The sequence below is a fragment of the Carcharhinus amblyrhynchos genome, chromosome 6 (genome assembly GCF_965287045.1).
Source record: "Carcharhinus amblyrhynchos chromosome 6, sCarAmb.v2.hapA, whole genome shotgun sequence".
Lineage (NCBI taxonomy): Eukaryota > Metazoa > Chordata > Chondrichthyes > Carcharhiniformes > Carcharhinidae > Carcharhinus > Carcharhinus amblyrhynchos.
The window spans coordinates 41716212-41733409 of record NC_137329.1 but is presented as its reverse complement, the minus strand read 5'-3'; the positions used below and the strand labels follow the sequence as shown (position 1 = coordinate 41733409).

The 17198-nt window shown below is 41.5% G+C and overlaps 1 protein-coding gene across 2 annotated transcripts in view; it reads right to left on the bottom strand.

Moving 5' to 3' along the window:
- Positions 1 to 17198, bottom strand: part of lsp1a (lymphocyte specific protein 1 a) — a 346256-nt gene that overhangs the window by 23762 nt on the left and 305296 nt on the right. For both annotated transcript variants that reach the window (XM_080190298.1, XM_080190300.1), the window contains exons 11-12: positions 14503 to 14601; positions 3201 to 3284 (exon numbers count right to left, since the gene is read on the bottom strand). In XM_080190298.1, the coding sequence (XP_080046424.1) occupies positions 3201 to 3284; positions 14503 to 14601 (183 nt within the window). The remainder of the gene's footprint in view (positions 1 to 3200; positions 3285 to 14502; positions 14602 to 17198) is intronic.

Sequence of the window (17198 nt, the reverse complement as noted above, 5' to 3'; positions counted from 1 at the left end):
CATCCTAATCTCAGTTCTTAGTGGCTCCCCCCTTAATTTAAAATGGTCTCCCTAGATTCCATTGTGCTTAACCAATGGAAGCATCTTACCTGCATCTATCCTGTCTACCCCTTTAAATATTTTGTAGGTTTCAATGAGATCACTTCCCATTCTTGTCAATTTCTCTTCATAGGACAGCCCTGCCATCCCAGGAACAAGTCTGGGTGCAACTTTGCTACACTCCTTTTATGGCAATAATATCCTTCCTAAGGCAAAGCGATCAAAACTGCACACAGTATTCCAAGTGCAGTCCAAGCAAGTTTCTATATAATTGAAGCAAAACTACACTACTCTTGTACCCAGATCCTCTTGTAATTAATGTGAACATACTATTAGCCTTTCTGATGGCTCGCTCAACCTGCATGGTAACTTAACATCCAGGACCTTCTGTACATCTACATTTTCTAATCTCTCACTATTTAAGAATTACTTTGCACATCTCTTTCTGCTACCAAAGTGGATAACACTACAGCTTTCCACATTGTATTCCATCTGCCATGTTCTCACCCTCCCACCAATTCTGTCCAAATCCCGTTGAAGCCACTTTGCATCTTCCTCACAACACACATTTCCTCACTCCACCTAGCTAAGCTTGGTACCCACATCCAAATTGTTGACATATACTGTGAACAACTTGAGCCCGAGTACTGATCCTTGTGGTACACCACTCATCACAATCCGCCAATGCGAGAATGACCTGTTTATTCCTACTCTGTTTTCTGCCTGTTAACCAATCCGTAATCCATATCAGTATATTACTGCCTTTGCTAACTAATCTTCTGTGTGTGTGTGGGCGGCGGGGGAGGTGGTGGCGGCGGCATTTGAAAATCCCATTTATCATTTTTGTAAGATCCTCAAAAAACTCCCAACAGGTTTGTCAAACATGATTTCCCATTCATAAGCCTATGCTGACTATGCCCAATAAGATCATTATTATCTCAGTGTCCATTTATCACATTCTTTATAACAGATTCCAGCATTTCCCTACTACCGATAAAAAGCTAACAGGTCTCTATAGATTCCTGTTTTGTCTCTCCTTCCCTTCTTAAATAGTAAAGTAGCATTTGTTACCTTCCAATCTGCAGGAACTATTCCAGAATCTATAGAATTTTAGAACATGATCATCACTACATCGACCATCTCCCTAGCTACCCCTTTCAGCACTCTGGGATGTCGAGCATCAGATCCCAGGGACTTATCAACCTTAAGTCCAATTAATTTCTCTAATATAACATTCTTACTAATACTAATTTCCTTCAATTCCTTATTCATCCTCGCCTCTTGGATCCCTAATTATGTTAGATTTCTTGCACCGCTTCCTCAGTGAAGATAGACACAAGGTCATCATTTCATTTCTCTGCCATTTCTCTATTCCTTGTCATAAATTCTCATAACTCTGCCTGTAATGGACCCCCATTCCTCTTGGCCAATCATTTCACTTTTACGTACCTATAGAAGTTATTAGTCTTTTATGTTTTTTATATTTTTTATTACAACTTTGTGTTCATAATATATTCTCCCTTTTTTTGTCAGCTTCTTGGTCCAGTTATATCTCTTATTGTAACAGTCCTAATTTCAAGCAGTAGAAATGTTAAAGACATTACTTAAGTGTAAGTTGTTGTTGAAGAATTCTGTATTATTGCATTAATTGTGGATCTTAGGATTGTCAAGCTGATGCCACATGTTTGTATCTTTGCTATTGGTTTCAATCAAGTGAGCAAGGCTTTTAACACTATGGGACACAAACAGGGCGTAGCACTAAGGCTGTAATCGGTCACTCTCTGCATATGTGTCAGAGGTGTGTTTGCTCTGGAATTATTTCAATTTAAGATTTACCTCATGTGTGCATGCAACTATATAAAACTGGGAGCACCAGTCCACAATCTCCTTTCTCTATTCATTCCAACTGGAAATCATTTTATCTTGCAATCTTTCATTTTATCGGAGAATGTTTCTCTGACAAAACATGAAACAGTGGTAGTGGACAGGTCACCATTAAATATAGCATGAGACATTTAATTCTATTGCAGTCAACAAAACTGAAAAGCTGCTGCTGTGTATAATGGTTAATCAAATTCAATTAACCAGAGAATCCCTGCAGGGCAGAAAGAGGCCATTCGGCCCATCAAGTCTGCACTAACCACAATCCCTCTCAGCCCCTATCGCCATAACCACAAGTACTTACCCTGTTAATCCTCTGACACTAAGGGGCAATTTAACATGACCAATCAACCTAACCTGCACATCTTTGGGCTGTGGGAGGAAAACGGAGCACTCAGATGAAACCCACATTGACACGAGAAGAATGTGCAAACTCCGCAAAGGCAGTGACCCAAGCCAGCAATCAAACTCGGGTCCCTGAAGCTGTGAGGCAGCAATGCTAACAACTGTACCACCCCAAATTAATGCTGGGTTTGCATTTTTCCATTCAAAGTGTCCCATAAATAACAAATCAGTATTTGTTATTTATGAGCACTGGATGTCTAGGAGTCCCATTATAAGAATGTTAATGAGCAGACCTATTTCGCCATCGCAGCAAATAGTTTCACTGCCCGTTTTTAAGCAGTAATTAAACAGGGGTCAAAGCAAAAGCACATCAGCTGACTAGGCTGGGCTGAGTTTTCACTTTGCACAGTCGAAACAAAAATATGTCCTCATCTCAAAATAGTCCAGCTTTATATTTTGAGAGCCAATTGAGTTGAAGAAAATGAAACTTTAGATTAAGATTTGTCTTCAGCTTGTCAAAGACAGACGCTGAAATTTTTAGATGTTCATCCCCAGGATGCAGTAATGGAGCTGTAACCGGAGCTGTTCTTCATGATGCATCAGTCATATGATCAGCTTGCATATAACATCTCAGTACCAAGTTAAAATAACACAACTCTATCCTTTTGCATTGATCCAAACTGCAGCCATTCTTGTAGTTGTGACTGGGATTGCAATTCCATTAGAGATAATAAAAATATTAATACAACTGTTTGACCCACATACTACTTGGATGAGAGGGATGCTGAGTGGGATGTGGAGGATGGGTACAGAGCTGAGGTCATCATGTACAGCCTATATGTATATTACATTCAAGGGTCTATTCTCATTCTAAGCTTTCTTAGATTTTTGTTTACAAGTGTTCCTTCCAAGATGACATTAGCTGGTTTACTCACCTTTCCAACATGTGATTTGGTGGAAGAATCAGTTTTGTTTTCCCAAATATTCTTTTTGCTCCTCACATCTCCTACCTTAATCTCCTGAAGAAATACAAATAGATTCCATTCATTAACTTATTATCATTGGCAAATAAATCATAGCAGGCTATTGAAATATTTACAATCAGGGTCACATACAGAAATGGACCCCATACCGTTGAAGAAAAGGTATTGTGTTTTTTTGGAAGAATTGCACTGGATTGTTCAACATGAAATTCCATTCATCCAGATTTTTCCCAAACGTAATTAACCCAGTTCAAAGTCTACACTGCATTACCCAATTTAACACTCTTAACACAGCACCTTACAAACCGACAACCACTACCATCTTGAAGGACACATTGGAACACCATCACCTGGAAGTTCCCCTCCAGGCTGCTCACCATCCTGACTTGGAAATATTCTTCACTGTGACTGGGTCAAAATTCTGGAACTCTCTCCTTAACAGCACCATGGGTGCACCTACACCACATGACTGCAGTGGCTCAAGAAGGCAGCTCACCATTATCTTCTCAGGGGCAATTAGGGATGGTCACCAAATGCTGGCAGGATGGGCAATAAATGCTGGCCTAACCAGTGACATCCCACAGATGAATAGGAAAAAGAAAAATTGCGACAATGATCATTTCTGATTATAATTTGGAAAGATCTGATGATTTTGAATGCCATATCACAAAGTACTTCACTGATCCATGACAAAACCACGAGACACCAGTTGGTGGCAGAGTGCTGGGCTTTCTACACTGCAACTATATTTTGATACACATACGACAACTACTTTGCCAAAATAGCCTGTATGACTAGGTTGCTATAAATTACAGAGCAAAACTGCTAACTGGCACAAATTCTTTCTTCGTAGCCCATATGATTGTTAATTCAGTGATTTAATGTAGAATAATACTTGCATGAGTGTTATTACTTTCCTGGTGATGTTTCAGCACATTGAATGTAACGTGATTCCAAAAAACGAGGGACAATATAAAGGACTATATCTCTTTTCCACCCTGCTTACTCTAGTGTTTGCTTGGCCATCTGTATTTTCAATTACTTCACAGCTAATCTATTTTTTCATATCTCTTGCAAGCTTCAAATGGACTTCTTCATTCTTGGAGAGGTTTTAAATGACCAAACCAACTCCCAGATTGAAACAAAGCAGCTTTTTTTGTAGTCTGGAAAAAGAAAGCATTTTCCAGACTTTCTGGATTTTTAATAATTGACCACACTATTATGACTTTAATTTAAAATTCTGTCAGTCATAGGGAAAGCAAACAATGTAAAAAGTATTGTTCAAATTTGATTTATCCCTTTCAAGGCTCCAGCTAATGAAATTTGCAATCTAAGATAAGTCTGGTACCAGATTTTGAACTTCAGCCAGTTTTTAGGCTGCTATCTCATAATAATAAAGAAAAAAGTTTACTGTCACCACTAGGCTTACATTAACACTGCAATTAAGTTACTGCAAAAACCCCCAGCTGCCAAACTCCGGCATCTGTTCGGGTACACAAAGGGAGAAATTAGCACAGCCAATGCCCCGAACCAGCACATCTTTCGGACTGTGGCAGGTACAGAAGGCAGTAAAGAAGGCAGATGGTCTGTTGGCCTTCATAGCAAGAGAATTTGATATAAGGACAGGGATGTTTTGTTGCAATTGTATAGGGCATTGGTGAGGCCACACCTGGAGCATTGTGTGCAGTTTTGGTGTCCTGAGGAAGGATGTCCTTGCTATAGAGGGAGTACAACGAAGGTTTACCAGGCTGATTCCTGAGATGGCAGGTCTGTCATATGAGGAGAAACTAAATTGGTTAGGAATATATTCACTGGAGTTTAGAACAGTGAGAGGGGATCTCATAGAAACTTATAAAATTCTAACAGGGCTAGACAGGGTAGATTCAGAAAGAATGTTCCCAATGATGGGGAAGTTGAGAATTAGGGGTCATAGTTCGAGGATAAAGGGTAAACATTTTCGGACTGAGGTGAGGAGAAATTTATTCACCCAGAGGATAGTAAATATGTTGAATTCACTACCGCGGAATATAGTCGAGGCCAAAATGTTGTCTGATTTCAGGGACCCAAGATACCTATTGAGACCGTCCTCATGTGTGCGGAACTTGGCTATCAGTTCTGCACACATGAGGATGGTCTCAACAGGGATCTTGGGTTCATGTCGCACTATCTGTAACCCCCGTGACTTGCCTGGGTTTGCAAAACCTCACTTACTGTACTGTCTGGAGACAATACACATCTCTTTAACCTGTGATCAGTGCTCCTTCCACTCACATTGTCAGCCACTTTAAGACTTGAATAGCAGGTTAGGTGTAAAGATTCGCATTCTAATCAGTAATCTGTAAACTGTCTGTGCTTTATATGCTCTGTCTGAGGCCAGAACTCTCCATTCACCTGACGAAGAGGTTAACCTCGAAAGCTTGTGAGTTTACTATCAAATAAATCGGTTGGACTTAAACCTGGTGTTGTCAGACTTCTTACTCTAGTTTCTATGGCCAGCATTTTACCGACACGTCTACCCAAGGTTCGTACGATCATGCCCAAGGCCAACAGAGAATGATGTTCTGCAAGTCTCGCCTGCCCCAAAATCAAAACCAGGGCCTATGTTTCTATGTCCAACATGTAAACAGCACAGACAGGCATTGGAGGGCGCTATTGCCCTACAGGCTCAAACCATATGTTATTCTGGTTTTTCTGTGCCTAAGTTATCTTGGGTGGAAATACTTCCAGTGTGGATAATTTATGTGTCAGGAACAATGAACTACTTATCTCCTTCCTTTGCAAAAGGACAAGCCTCAGACTTTATATTCAAGTGCAGTTACTGCCCCAGGAGGTCGAGACTCAAGAGTTTCAATGAATCTCTGCTTTTTGGACTCATGTTAGTCTAAATCTAAAAATCTTTTGTTTTTAGAAGCAAAAACGTCTCCATCTCAACTTTCTCAATTTTATTTTAAGAAAGAGAGTAATTCTTTTTAAAAAGTCACCTGGGGGTGCATTGAATGAAGTTTTGATCTTAAGAACCAAGTTCCGTAATCAAGCATTTGCAGGTCAGGTGTAGTTCAGCCAGTTGTAGAATTTCCTTGGCCCTAAGCTTTGCTTCTTACTTCAGGAGATCACATGCCAGCATAACTTTAGCGATTCCCCATGCCAACCATCGCAGAGTTAACAGTCAATTTGTATTGAATTGTGGAAGGTTTTTATAATGCTTTTGTTGTCTGTCTCAGGGGACCAAGTTGAACCTGCCCAAAGTTTGCAATGGACACTTGTAGTCAGCCATTATAGAGCCGGAGAGGGGACTTCACTCCATTGGCTTGAGCTTGATTCAACCTCAAGTTACGTTACGTGAAATGGCAGTTTGCCAACTAATGGTGCTGCAAAAATCACAATTTCAAAAGGAGTTTGGTTGTGAAAGCAGCAGAATAATGAACTCCTTTGCGTTTAGTTTTGCTTTTATTTGGCTATTTCCCCTGGATGTGCCGGTTATTGCATACAGAATGTAGGTGGGACCCGAGTTTGTATTTCGTGGGTCAATGTGATCGTGGCCCTGGCTTCAATCACACAATGGTGTCAGAGAAAACATTTGCACATTACTTCTGTATTGGCCTGTGTTTTTATTTTAACCAAAAAACGTGTGTGCTTAAAAATAAAATATGAACTCGAGCCATTTCAGACTGGTATTCATATTTTTAAGAGTGGCAGCGTGATCAACTGTTTCAAATCAGCTGAAAACCATTAACTGCCCAATATTCAGCAGTGTACAAAGACAGTTGGCTGGTTTGTGATGCAGGGCAATGCCAACAGCATGGGTTCAATTCCCGTACTGGCTGAGGTTATTCATGAAGGCCCTGCCTTCTCAATCTCACCCCTCACCTTAAGTGTGGAGACCCTCAGGTTAAATCATCACCAGTCAGTTCTCTCCCTCAGAGGGCAAACTGGATATATGGTGACTTAACTTTCATCTGCAAAGACACAGAGGTCATTCTTTCTTCAATTTACCAATGGTCTGAGGAGGGAGTGTATAGTATTCGTTGTTGACCAGTTAATGACTTTGAGAAAATAAAAGTTGATATTGTATCAATTGATAAATATACCTGACGCAATGGAATAAAAAGCATCTCAATATGCTCCAGTTACTTGCACATTTTTCACATCACACTTTGCATCCAAGATCCAGCAGCCACTTGATTGCTAATCTGCATTTTTAACTCCTGGGACACATCCTAGAAGCCACAAACCTTTGGTTCCAAAATAAGACAACTAACAAACTAAACCAAGTTCAAAATGTCTAATTCAAATATTTCTGATATATGTGACTGATTAAGAAGCATTCACGAAAGCAGTATGTTATCTCAATTCAGAATAAGTGGCCTCAGGGCACCTGACAAAGGGAGGTCAAAATATCAATTCCTTTTCCTCAGTATTCAGTCGGGTTTCCCTTTGTCGTCTTCCAGCGGGGAATTAGCACAGGAGCTGCACAATAACCGCAGGTGATGGCTACATTAATTTAAAACCTTCAACCAATATTCCTAAAACGAATCATTAAAAGGCAGGGAGATTAACATTTGTGGAAGGTTTCCTGTTGCTACTTATTGTCTAGTCATCCCTCCTAGTATTTTAAATAAGGAGCAGTGTTTACACTTTTAAAGTGAAATTTTTTTTCCCCCGCCAAAGGCACAGTCCCAGAAGCAAAACAGACTTGCTTAAACGTCTTTTCGTGCATGAACTGGGACAGGGATATTCCCCCAGAGAGGGGAGCACAGCAACCCTGTTCTCACACAACGTCCACAAGATAACTGAGTAAACAAGTATGTGGCAGATGCAGTATAACGTGGATAAATGTGAAGTTGTCCACTTTGGACAGAGATACAGAATGACACAGTACTACTTAAATAGTGATTGATTGGGAAATAATGATGTACAAACGGACCTGGGCGTCCTAGTACACCAGTCACTAAAAGCAAGCATTCAGGCACAGCAAGCAGTTAGGAAGGCAAATGGTATGTTGACCTTCATTACAAGAGGACATACTGCAGTTGTACCGGAGTATTGTGTGCAGTCTTGGTCTCCTTAGCTAAGGAAGGATACAGTTACCATGGAGGAAGTGCAGCAAAGGTTCACCAGACTGATTCCTGGGATGGCAAGATTGCTGTATGTGGAGAAATTGGATCAACAAGGCCTGTATTCACTAGGGTCCAGAAGAATGAGAGGGATCTCATTGAAACATTTTAAAATTCTGACAGCACTGGACAGATTGGATTCCAGGATGTTATTTCCCCTGGCTGGCGAGGTTGAGAACAAGGGGTCACGGTCTCAGGATTCTAGGTAGACCATGTAGGACAGAGATGAGGAGAATGTTTTTCATTCAGTGGATGGTGAAAATATGAGTGTTGAGCCCGAACCAGTGAATATATTTCGGAAGGAAATAGATAGATTTCCAGACTCTACAGGCATCAAGGGATATGGGGAGAGTGCAGGAATATGGCACGGAGATAGAGGATCAGCCATGATCATACTGAATGGTGGAGCAGGCCCAAAGGGCTGAATGGCCTATTACCACGTTTCTATATGTGCGCTGAACAGCAAGAGTTATTGGATCACAATCAGAAAGGAGTCTTACTTGATGGCCAAGGGCAATGACAGCCTGACATACTAGTCTTGATCACAACTGGACATGATTCACTACAATGTACTTTAAAAATGGGTGCCCGTAAGTAGTATTACTTCAGTAGGTTGTAACTGGCAGCAAACATTCAGATGATCCCATGGCAGCCTAAACGTGCAGACAAATTTGCTCATCTTATTTTGTTCTCCAGGCAGCAAGGGTTCATTTTTTTATTGGTTGTGCAGTACCACCAGATTCAATGGTCTCATCATTAGCAACACCATGAGGAACAGCACTAAAAGGTTGCATGGTGGCAGCATTGCAAATGGGGCCTCATAGCTTTTAGCCCACTCTCTGCCCTTTCAGTAACCAGGCCAATTAACCAGCACCAACAATGTGTAATATTAATTCTCTTTTAGAAACTTCAATGAGAAAGTCATTTGTAAGGGGCCATCATTCATTAAAATCACATTAGCGTGGAAATATTTTACAACGTTTCAATGAAACAATCAATGGGAAATCTCAACTGAGCTACAAACCTCGAATTTAAAGGCCACAATGGAATGCTGCACGTCAACTGTGGCGCATATGATAATGAGGAAACCTCAATCACAGTACAGACCCTTATCTATGTCTGTCACGCTTTATCATACTGAACAAGAGAGAACTGGGGGTTGTAAATACTAACAGCAATATAGTTCACAATTCAGTGACTATGACCATTTGTACTATGTCAGCGTATCCAGCAGCAAGCAATCTGTGGGAGGCACTTCAAACAGTAACATAAATGAGATGCACAGAACGTCATGCAACAGATTTTCCACCATTTTCCCACCAGGAAATGGGGCAGGAAAATTGAAGCCAGAAAGTCACCCTGAGAAAGCTACCTGAACAATTTTCCACTTGCCTACTGAAGGAAGTCAGCATTACCTGCGGCATCATCACAGCGTTTCCTATAAATAATGATGGCTGGATGGGTTTTGCTTCATTTCTCTCCCCTGCTGTGGGAAGGAATGGTCACCATGTGAAACAACATCACTACAGAAGCAAGCTTAGGGGCCTGTGAGTGTTGGTCCACATGTTTTACATTGTTGATCCACATGTTCTCCATTGTTGATCCACATGTTCTCCATTGTTGAAAGCTACAAGGGACCCTAGAGAAACTTCGGGGAAGTGAAAAATAATTTGAAGTCACCTAAAGACGGGCTTTAAGTATTTTACAAGTATATTTAAGAATTGTAAAGATCAATTTTGTGATTGGATGGGGGAAACTTTCATGATCTCAGAAGCAGATATTCCACATGTATGATGGGGGATGGGTGGGAGAGGGGAGAGTGGAGGTTGTCCGTGGAGGAGGGAGACCTTTTTAATTAAGATTGGGGTATACTTTAAAAAGAGGTGCTACAATCTCTTGAAAGCCAGTGGTTGCTAGTGAGTTGGGCTCATGAAGAGGCAGGCTCACTGACAGCCAACCCCATTGTGGGACTGCCTCTGTGACCAAATGTCAAAAAAAATATGGTGGGAAAAGCTGGCAATGGAACTGATGGGCAGCACACTGCTTGCACTCACCTTGGGTTGACGCTCAAATCAGAAAGCAACAGAAAATTCCACCCTTAGGTTCAGTACCCTAAGCTGCATGATGGGCAGCAATTTCATTCATCATAGTCCATTACCTGGCTGAAAAATGTACCTATACAGACGCCAGATGAGCATCAAATGTAAATACCTCCTCCCCATGACTAAACGGAGTCCAATTTGAACTCTGTGCAAGTGAATGGGTTAAATTCTCACACTGAACCAAGTCTAAAGACTGACACTTAGGTACTGGATGTTACCCAAGATCGTTGGAACCATATCTGAGCAAATGCCTGAATTTTTACAAAAAGGAGAAAAAAAGGAGGGCTCTTGTAGGCCGCAAAGAGACATTGATAGGATGCAGAGCTGAGCCAAAAAGTGGCAAATGGAGTTTAACCTTGATAAGTGCGAGGTGATTCATTTTGGTAGGACAAATCTGAATGTGGATTATAGGGTCAATGGCAGGGTTCTGAGGAACGTGGAGGAACAGAGAGATCTTGGGGTTCATATCCACAGATCTCTGAAGGTTGTCACTCAAGTGGATAGAGCCATGAAGAAGGCTTATAGAGTGTTATCAACAGGGGGGTTGAGTTTAAGAGCCATGGGGTATGCTGCAACTATACAGGACTTTGGTGAGACCACATTTGGAATATTGTGTTCAGTTCTGGTCACCTCACTATAAGGAGGATTGGAAGCATTGGAGAGAGTGCAGAGGAGATTTAAGAGGACACTGCCTGGTTTGGAGGGTAGGTCTTATGGGGAAAGGTCGAGGGAACTGGAGCTTTTCTCTTTCGAGCGGAGCAGGATGACAGGCGACTTAATAGAAGTTTATAAGATGATGGGGACAGATAAGTGGACGTTCAGAGACTACTTCCTTGGGTGGATGTAGCTGTTACTAGGAGGCACGGTGAAGTGTAAAGTTCATGGTGGGAGATATAGGAGGGACGTACGAGGTAGGTTCTTTACTCAAAGAGTGGTTGGGATGTGGAATGCACTGCCTGCTGTGATAGTGAATTCGGACACTTTAGAAACTTTCAAGTGGTTATTGGATAGGTACATGGGACACACCAGAATGATAGGGAGCGGGATAGCTCGATCTTGGGTTTGGACATAGCTCGGCACAACATCGAGCACCAAAAGGCCTGTAGTGTGCTGTACTGTTCTAGAAAAAATTGGGGAGGACAAAAACATTGTTTGGATTCTTTTCCTTGTCCACACACAGTGAAGATATTTTCCATCAAAGTCATTGGGTCCCTTCATCACGGTAATCTTCCCTGGTTAACTCTCTTAAACATGACAATGTGAAACATCATGGTACATTACAACCCAGGGTTTTATTGGAAAGTTTTACACCCTGACCTAGAAAACCCCACAGAATTTAGTCCGAAAGAATTTGTTTGTTAAAAACTGAGAAAGGACCTGCAAAAACGTTGAATAGTATTACCTCAGGGCTTTTTGCTACACAAAAAGAACCAAGAAACCTCAGTGAGTAGAAAGGAATGCATTTTCAGCTCCAGGGTAACCATCTCTCTGCTATTAAATTCGTCACACATGCCAAACTGACGACTTTTCAACGTGCCTTGCAGCTTGTTAAGAGATGTCAGGAAAATTACCTTATGGGACAGCCGACACACAGGATGATTTAACAAAAAAAGGCACAGAAGATGCAGAAGGAGAGAAATAGTCAGAGCCAGAGGCTGCAGAGAGGCAAAGCAAATCCCAAGGTTTGGAGAAAGTCTGAGGAAGAGAAGAAAAAGAACAAATAGGCACAGAATGAAGAACAACGCCTACACAAAGACTTAAGACCTTAACTAAAGAGGGAAAACCTTAGAATCACCTCCCTTTGCCAACGAATGAAAGATGTTGCTAAAAGTTCTTTAAGGGATGCACTGTTAATTTGTCATCAAATGGAGTAGCCATTCTTCTCTAGCAACATCGCACAAATAGTAATGAGGTGAATGATCAATTAGTTAATGTTTTTCATGCTTATGTTAAGGAAGAAATGCTGGCTGAATGGGTGGAATCTTGCTGCGGAATCTTGGTTAACATCCCTTCCAAAGGACAATTGTGGAAAGACAGTAAACCCCGCCCCCCCCAGTGCTACACTGGAGCGACAGACTGAATTGAGAAGCCAAGCCTCTGTCTATAGCTTAAGCCTACAAACCATCCAACTCAGTGTCAGAACCCCCGATACTCAAACTTAATCTACAAACCAATTCCATGGCTTGTTTAAGTTACTAGAAAACTTTAGTAAAATCAATAATAATAACACCCCAACACACAATGGAAATCAGCGCAAACCAATTAACCTATTGAATAGAAAATACCTTTAATGCCTGGTTTATGTCTTGTGGATTATCAGAAACCTTGCTCAGCGACCTGACCTATAACTGAGCTTGGAACACTGTCAATGGGAAAACTATGCTGGGTGACAGTTTTTATTATGCTGTATTTTTATATTAGCCTATTCAATGCACAGTAAAGTTCCAGCCTCTCACCCACTTGAGTTTCCATCATATATAAAAAGAAAACATTTTGCTACAAATCTGAGTTAGATGAAAGCATGTGAAAAGAAGATAGCTTAACATTTATCTGATGAAGGATCCATGCTTAAAATATTAAGCTGTTTTTTGGGTGCAGCTGGGTTTGTTGTCGATTGCAGCATTTCTGCTTTTCCATTCATTATATATTCTTCAGTGTTTTTTAAACATTTAAGCACACATTCCATTATCTCTATCATTTACACTGGAGTCCTTAAGGCAATCCCTGTGGATCTTTAAGTTGCCTTTGCTGCTGTTCAGATAGATTTAGGGAAACAAATGTTGTAGTGACTCACAAGGTTGGTAGAAAATGATTTCAGGGTTCTGTGGTTATTCTTAAGCCATCAGCTAGCCCAGCTGGGTCCAGACTTCCACATTGATACATTTGGCACGGATCATGCCCATCAATTCAGTGGCACATTCTGGCAAAAGGGATTTTGTTTTTTTAGCTCACTGACTGCCTGAAAAAATGCAAAAGTTTAATTTTTTCCCTCCATATTTTCTACTTTTCCCCTGGAATTACCATTTCTGGGTGAGGCTTGTCTCTACAAGTGCAGGGCATTCTCTGTCGCCGCTCACCCACGTGGTCCTGCTTATGTGTGAGCCAAGACTCTGAACGTTAACATATTCACTGATGTTGCGTGACAGCCACACGAGCACATTCCAGCAGGAGCCGTCTGAGCCTAATTGCAGTGTCAACGCTCTGGCTGGAAATGGACTCTGAGATGCTTATAATTCCTTTTCTAATTAAAAGCAATAGTCATCCCCTCCATTCTTAATATGCCAAAAAATCCAATGATATACCAATTTACTTTGTGGTTTAACAGCCTAGGTTCCCATTTCAACATTATTTTAATGCTTATGTGTACGCAGTTTGAAATAAATAGGTTAATGGCAGTATTTAAATAATGTCAACCATTAAATTCAGTATCATAGACTTATTAAAGGCAGGCAAGCCTTTCATACTATCTTCTTATTTAATTAATTGTGTTATGTTTATAATCACTCTGAAAGAGGAAACAAAACAAGTTGAAATCTCATTTTGTGTTGCTTGAGATACAATCCGATTGGATAGCATAATGGTTAGCGCTGCAGCATCAGGGACCCAGGTCCAATTCTAGCCTTGGGCGATTATCGGCGTGGTGTTTGCACATTTTCCCTGTGTCTGCATGGGTTTTCACCAGGTGCTCCAGTTTCCTCCCACACTACAAAGATGGCTGACTGGCCATGCTAAATTGCCCCGGAGTGTCACGGGGACTAGCATGGGGTTGGACTCTTGTCAATGCAGACTCAATGGGCTGAATGGCCTCCTTCTGCACTGTAGAGATTCTATGATACATGAGATGCAATTCCCCCCTCCCCCACCCCCTTAACATCATTTTTTGTTGTGCACAATGAGCTCAAACTGCAAGTGAATAGTGAGTACAAAAATGTAGTACAGGATGAGAACTGTCCCCTTCCAAAACATTATATTGTGATTAATGTTTGCCATTGCAATGGAAAGCCAACTGCAAGTCAGAGCGTAGGTATGTTTCCTTACTGTTGGTTTGGAAGGGCTGGCCCTGGGACTGGGTTCTGGGTTCTTGCTCACCCACTGATTGATGAGGTCACAAACTCCAACTTTCAGTCCATCAGTATCCTGAAAAAAATAAAATAGATGAACTGAGGGAAGAAAATAAGATGAAGCACATTAGCACATTCATTATCGAAACAGTCCTTTTTCCAAGTACTGAGCAAATCGTTCACAGAAGGCCCTTTTGAGCATCTTAGTGAGGAGGAGGAGTCTAGATTAATCAACTGGATCACATTTCTGACAATCACTTTTGAATTTTCAATTAAAATATTTATTTATTTCATGTTTATTTTTATTAGTGTCACAAGTAGGCTTACATTAACACTGCAATGAAGTTATTGTGAAAATCCCCTAATGGCCACACTCCAGCGCCTGTTTGGGTACACTGAGGGAGAATTTAGCACGGCCAATGCACCTAACCAGCACATTTTTCAGACTGTGGGAGGATGCTGGAGCACCCAGAGGAAACCCACGCAGATATGGGGAGAACGTGTAGATTTTACACAGACAGTGAGCCAAGTTGGGAATCAAATGTGAGTCCCTGGCACTGAGAAGCAGCAGTGCTAATCACTGTGCTATCTGGCTAATGTAAATTGACAGTGCACTTAGAGATCAATTGCAGGCCAGCATCGCTTTTCCATCTGTTTTTAGCGAAGGATCTGATGCAGCCTAGCAAAAAGCTCATTAGATTTGGAGAGAATTGCAAAGAATAATGCGGATAATGAGACACTGTCCAGCCAAGTTAATCCCACCTGACAAAGGCATCATGCACTGAATATGTACTGAAACAGAAAACTGATAAAACACTGAAGGTACATTCTATGAACTTGTAAATGAATAAGGTAGCAAATTTGGAATTAATTGGCTGGTTACAGAGAGTCAGTTGGTTTTAAAGGGGAAATCCCATACTAATATGATAGGAAAGCACTTTTGTTTCTGGAGTGACAATAATTTGCATGTATATAGTGGCAGAGTAAAAAGGTCCCCAGACACTTCACAGAGACATGCGGAAAAATGAATTCTATGTAAGAGAAGGACAGGTGGTCAGAAACTTGGTTTAAAGTCTTTTAAAGGAAGCCTTAAAAGAGGGTGATATAGAGGCACAGGGATTTAGAGGGGGAAATTACAAGGGGTGGAATTGACATGGCTGAAGGCACAGCCGGCAATGACAGAGCAGAGGGAAGACAGAATGAAGAAGACAGTTAGATAAGTAGAGAATTTGGGCTTGGGGGGAGTGAGGCAGTGATCTTTTGTATTGCTGTCTGAGGTTATGGTAACAGAAAGGCCAGGGCCATTAGTGAATTTTAACAGGAGGATAAGAACTTGAAATTTGAAGACTAGGAGCAAAGATACATCAGCAAGGATGAACAAGCATTACTTGGTTCAGGATAAAAGATGGTCTTTGTGATGGACAGGACGGTGGCTCAGTGATTAGCACTGCTGCCTTACATCTCCTGGACCTGGGTTCAATTTCCAGCTTGGGTTCACTGTCTGTGTGGAGTTTGCACATTTTCTCCATGTCTGCATGGGTTTCCACTGGTTTTCTCCCACAGTCTGAAAGACGTGCTGGTTAGGTGGATTGGCCATGCTAAATTGCTCCTTAGTGTTTAAGGTCTGGGGAACTAGATTGAGACTGCACTGATCACAATGGGCCAAACGACCTCATTCTGCACTGCAGGATTCTATGATATGGCATTGGAAGCTGAGCTTGATGTTGACTAGGATTATGCATTATCCTGACGTTGAAATATATCCTCCATGCCTTTTGCAAAACAAAATAGTAAAGCAAGTTAACAAAACCAGTATAAGAAACCTGAAACTGAAAGAAAGGTGACATTTACATGGAATAGCCAGTGATAATGCTCCACTTGAGCCTCTTCCCATCTTTCCTCATCTAATTCTCCCTCATATGTTTGCCCAGCTTTCCCTTAACTCTATAACTATTCATCAAACTTGATACATCATGTTGGGCAAGGAGATACTAGTTCCAATTCAAGTCCCTTTTCAAGACTGACACAGACCGTTTAAAAGACCATTCCAAATTTTACATCAATTTATCTCATTGTTTATGTGTTGGTGTAATAATGCATCAAATTAAAGACAAACCAAAGATTCTGGAGCCTGAAACGCTTCTTGAATGACCAAAGAATTTGTCTGCACTTCCCACATTCGTTAGTTGATTGAACTTCCAACTTCCTCAAATCTTCCTCAGTTTGGAAAATCGATGCTTACACAGCAGTAGCATATACAGAGAGCTGATTTACAGTGCTTACTTTCAAAGAAGCCACTTCAAGTTTAAGAATGCTAAAAATTATTTATTGGTTGGCACACACCTCATAGGCATGAGACTGACCAGACCCGATCCTTCCTCTGCCGCCAATCCTTCAGTAAGGCCCTGTTCTCTCCAAGACCCCCACTCTGACCTGCCCCCCACTTCCCCTCAAGACACCTGGAGCTTATGACAGGGAGAAACGGTAATCTCATCCTGGGGGGGGTGGAATGGCAAGGTCGGTATCTTACCCCCACCACCCCAGCCCAAGCCCACCCAACCCCCAGGACCCTTGAGGGACCCCATTCTCTGCAGCCTGGCAGCAGCAGATGAACAAATGGCCACGGGATCTATCTCCTTGACACCTCCTCACCTCCTCGGGGCTCAAGGCAGC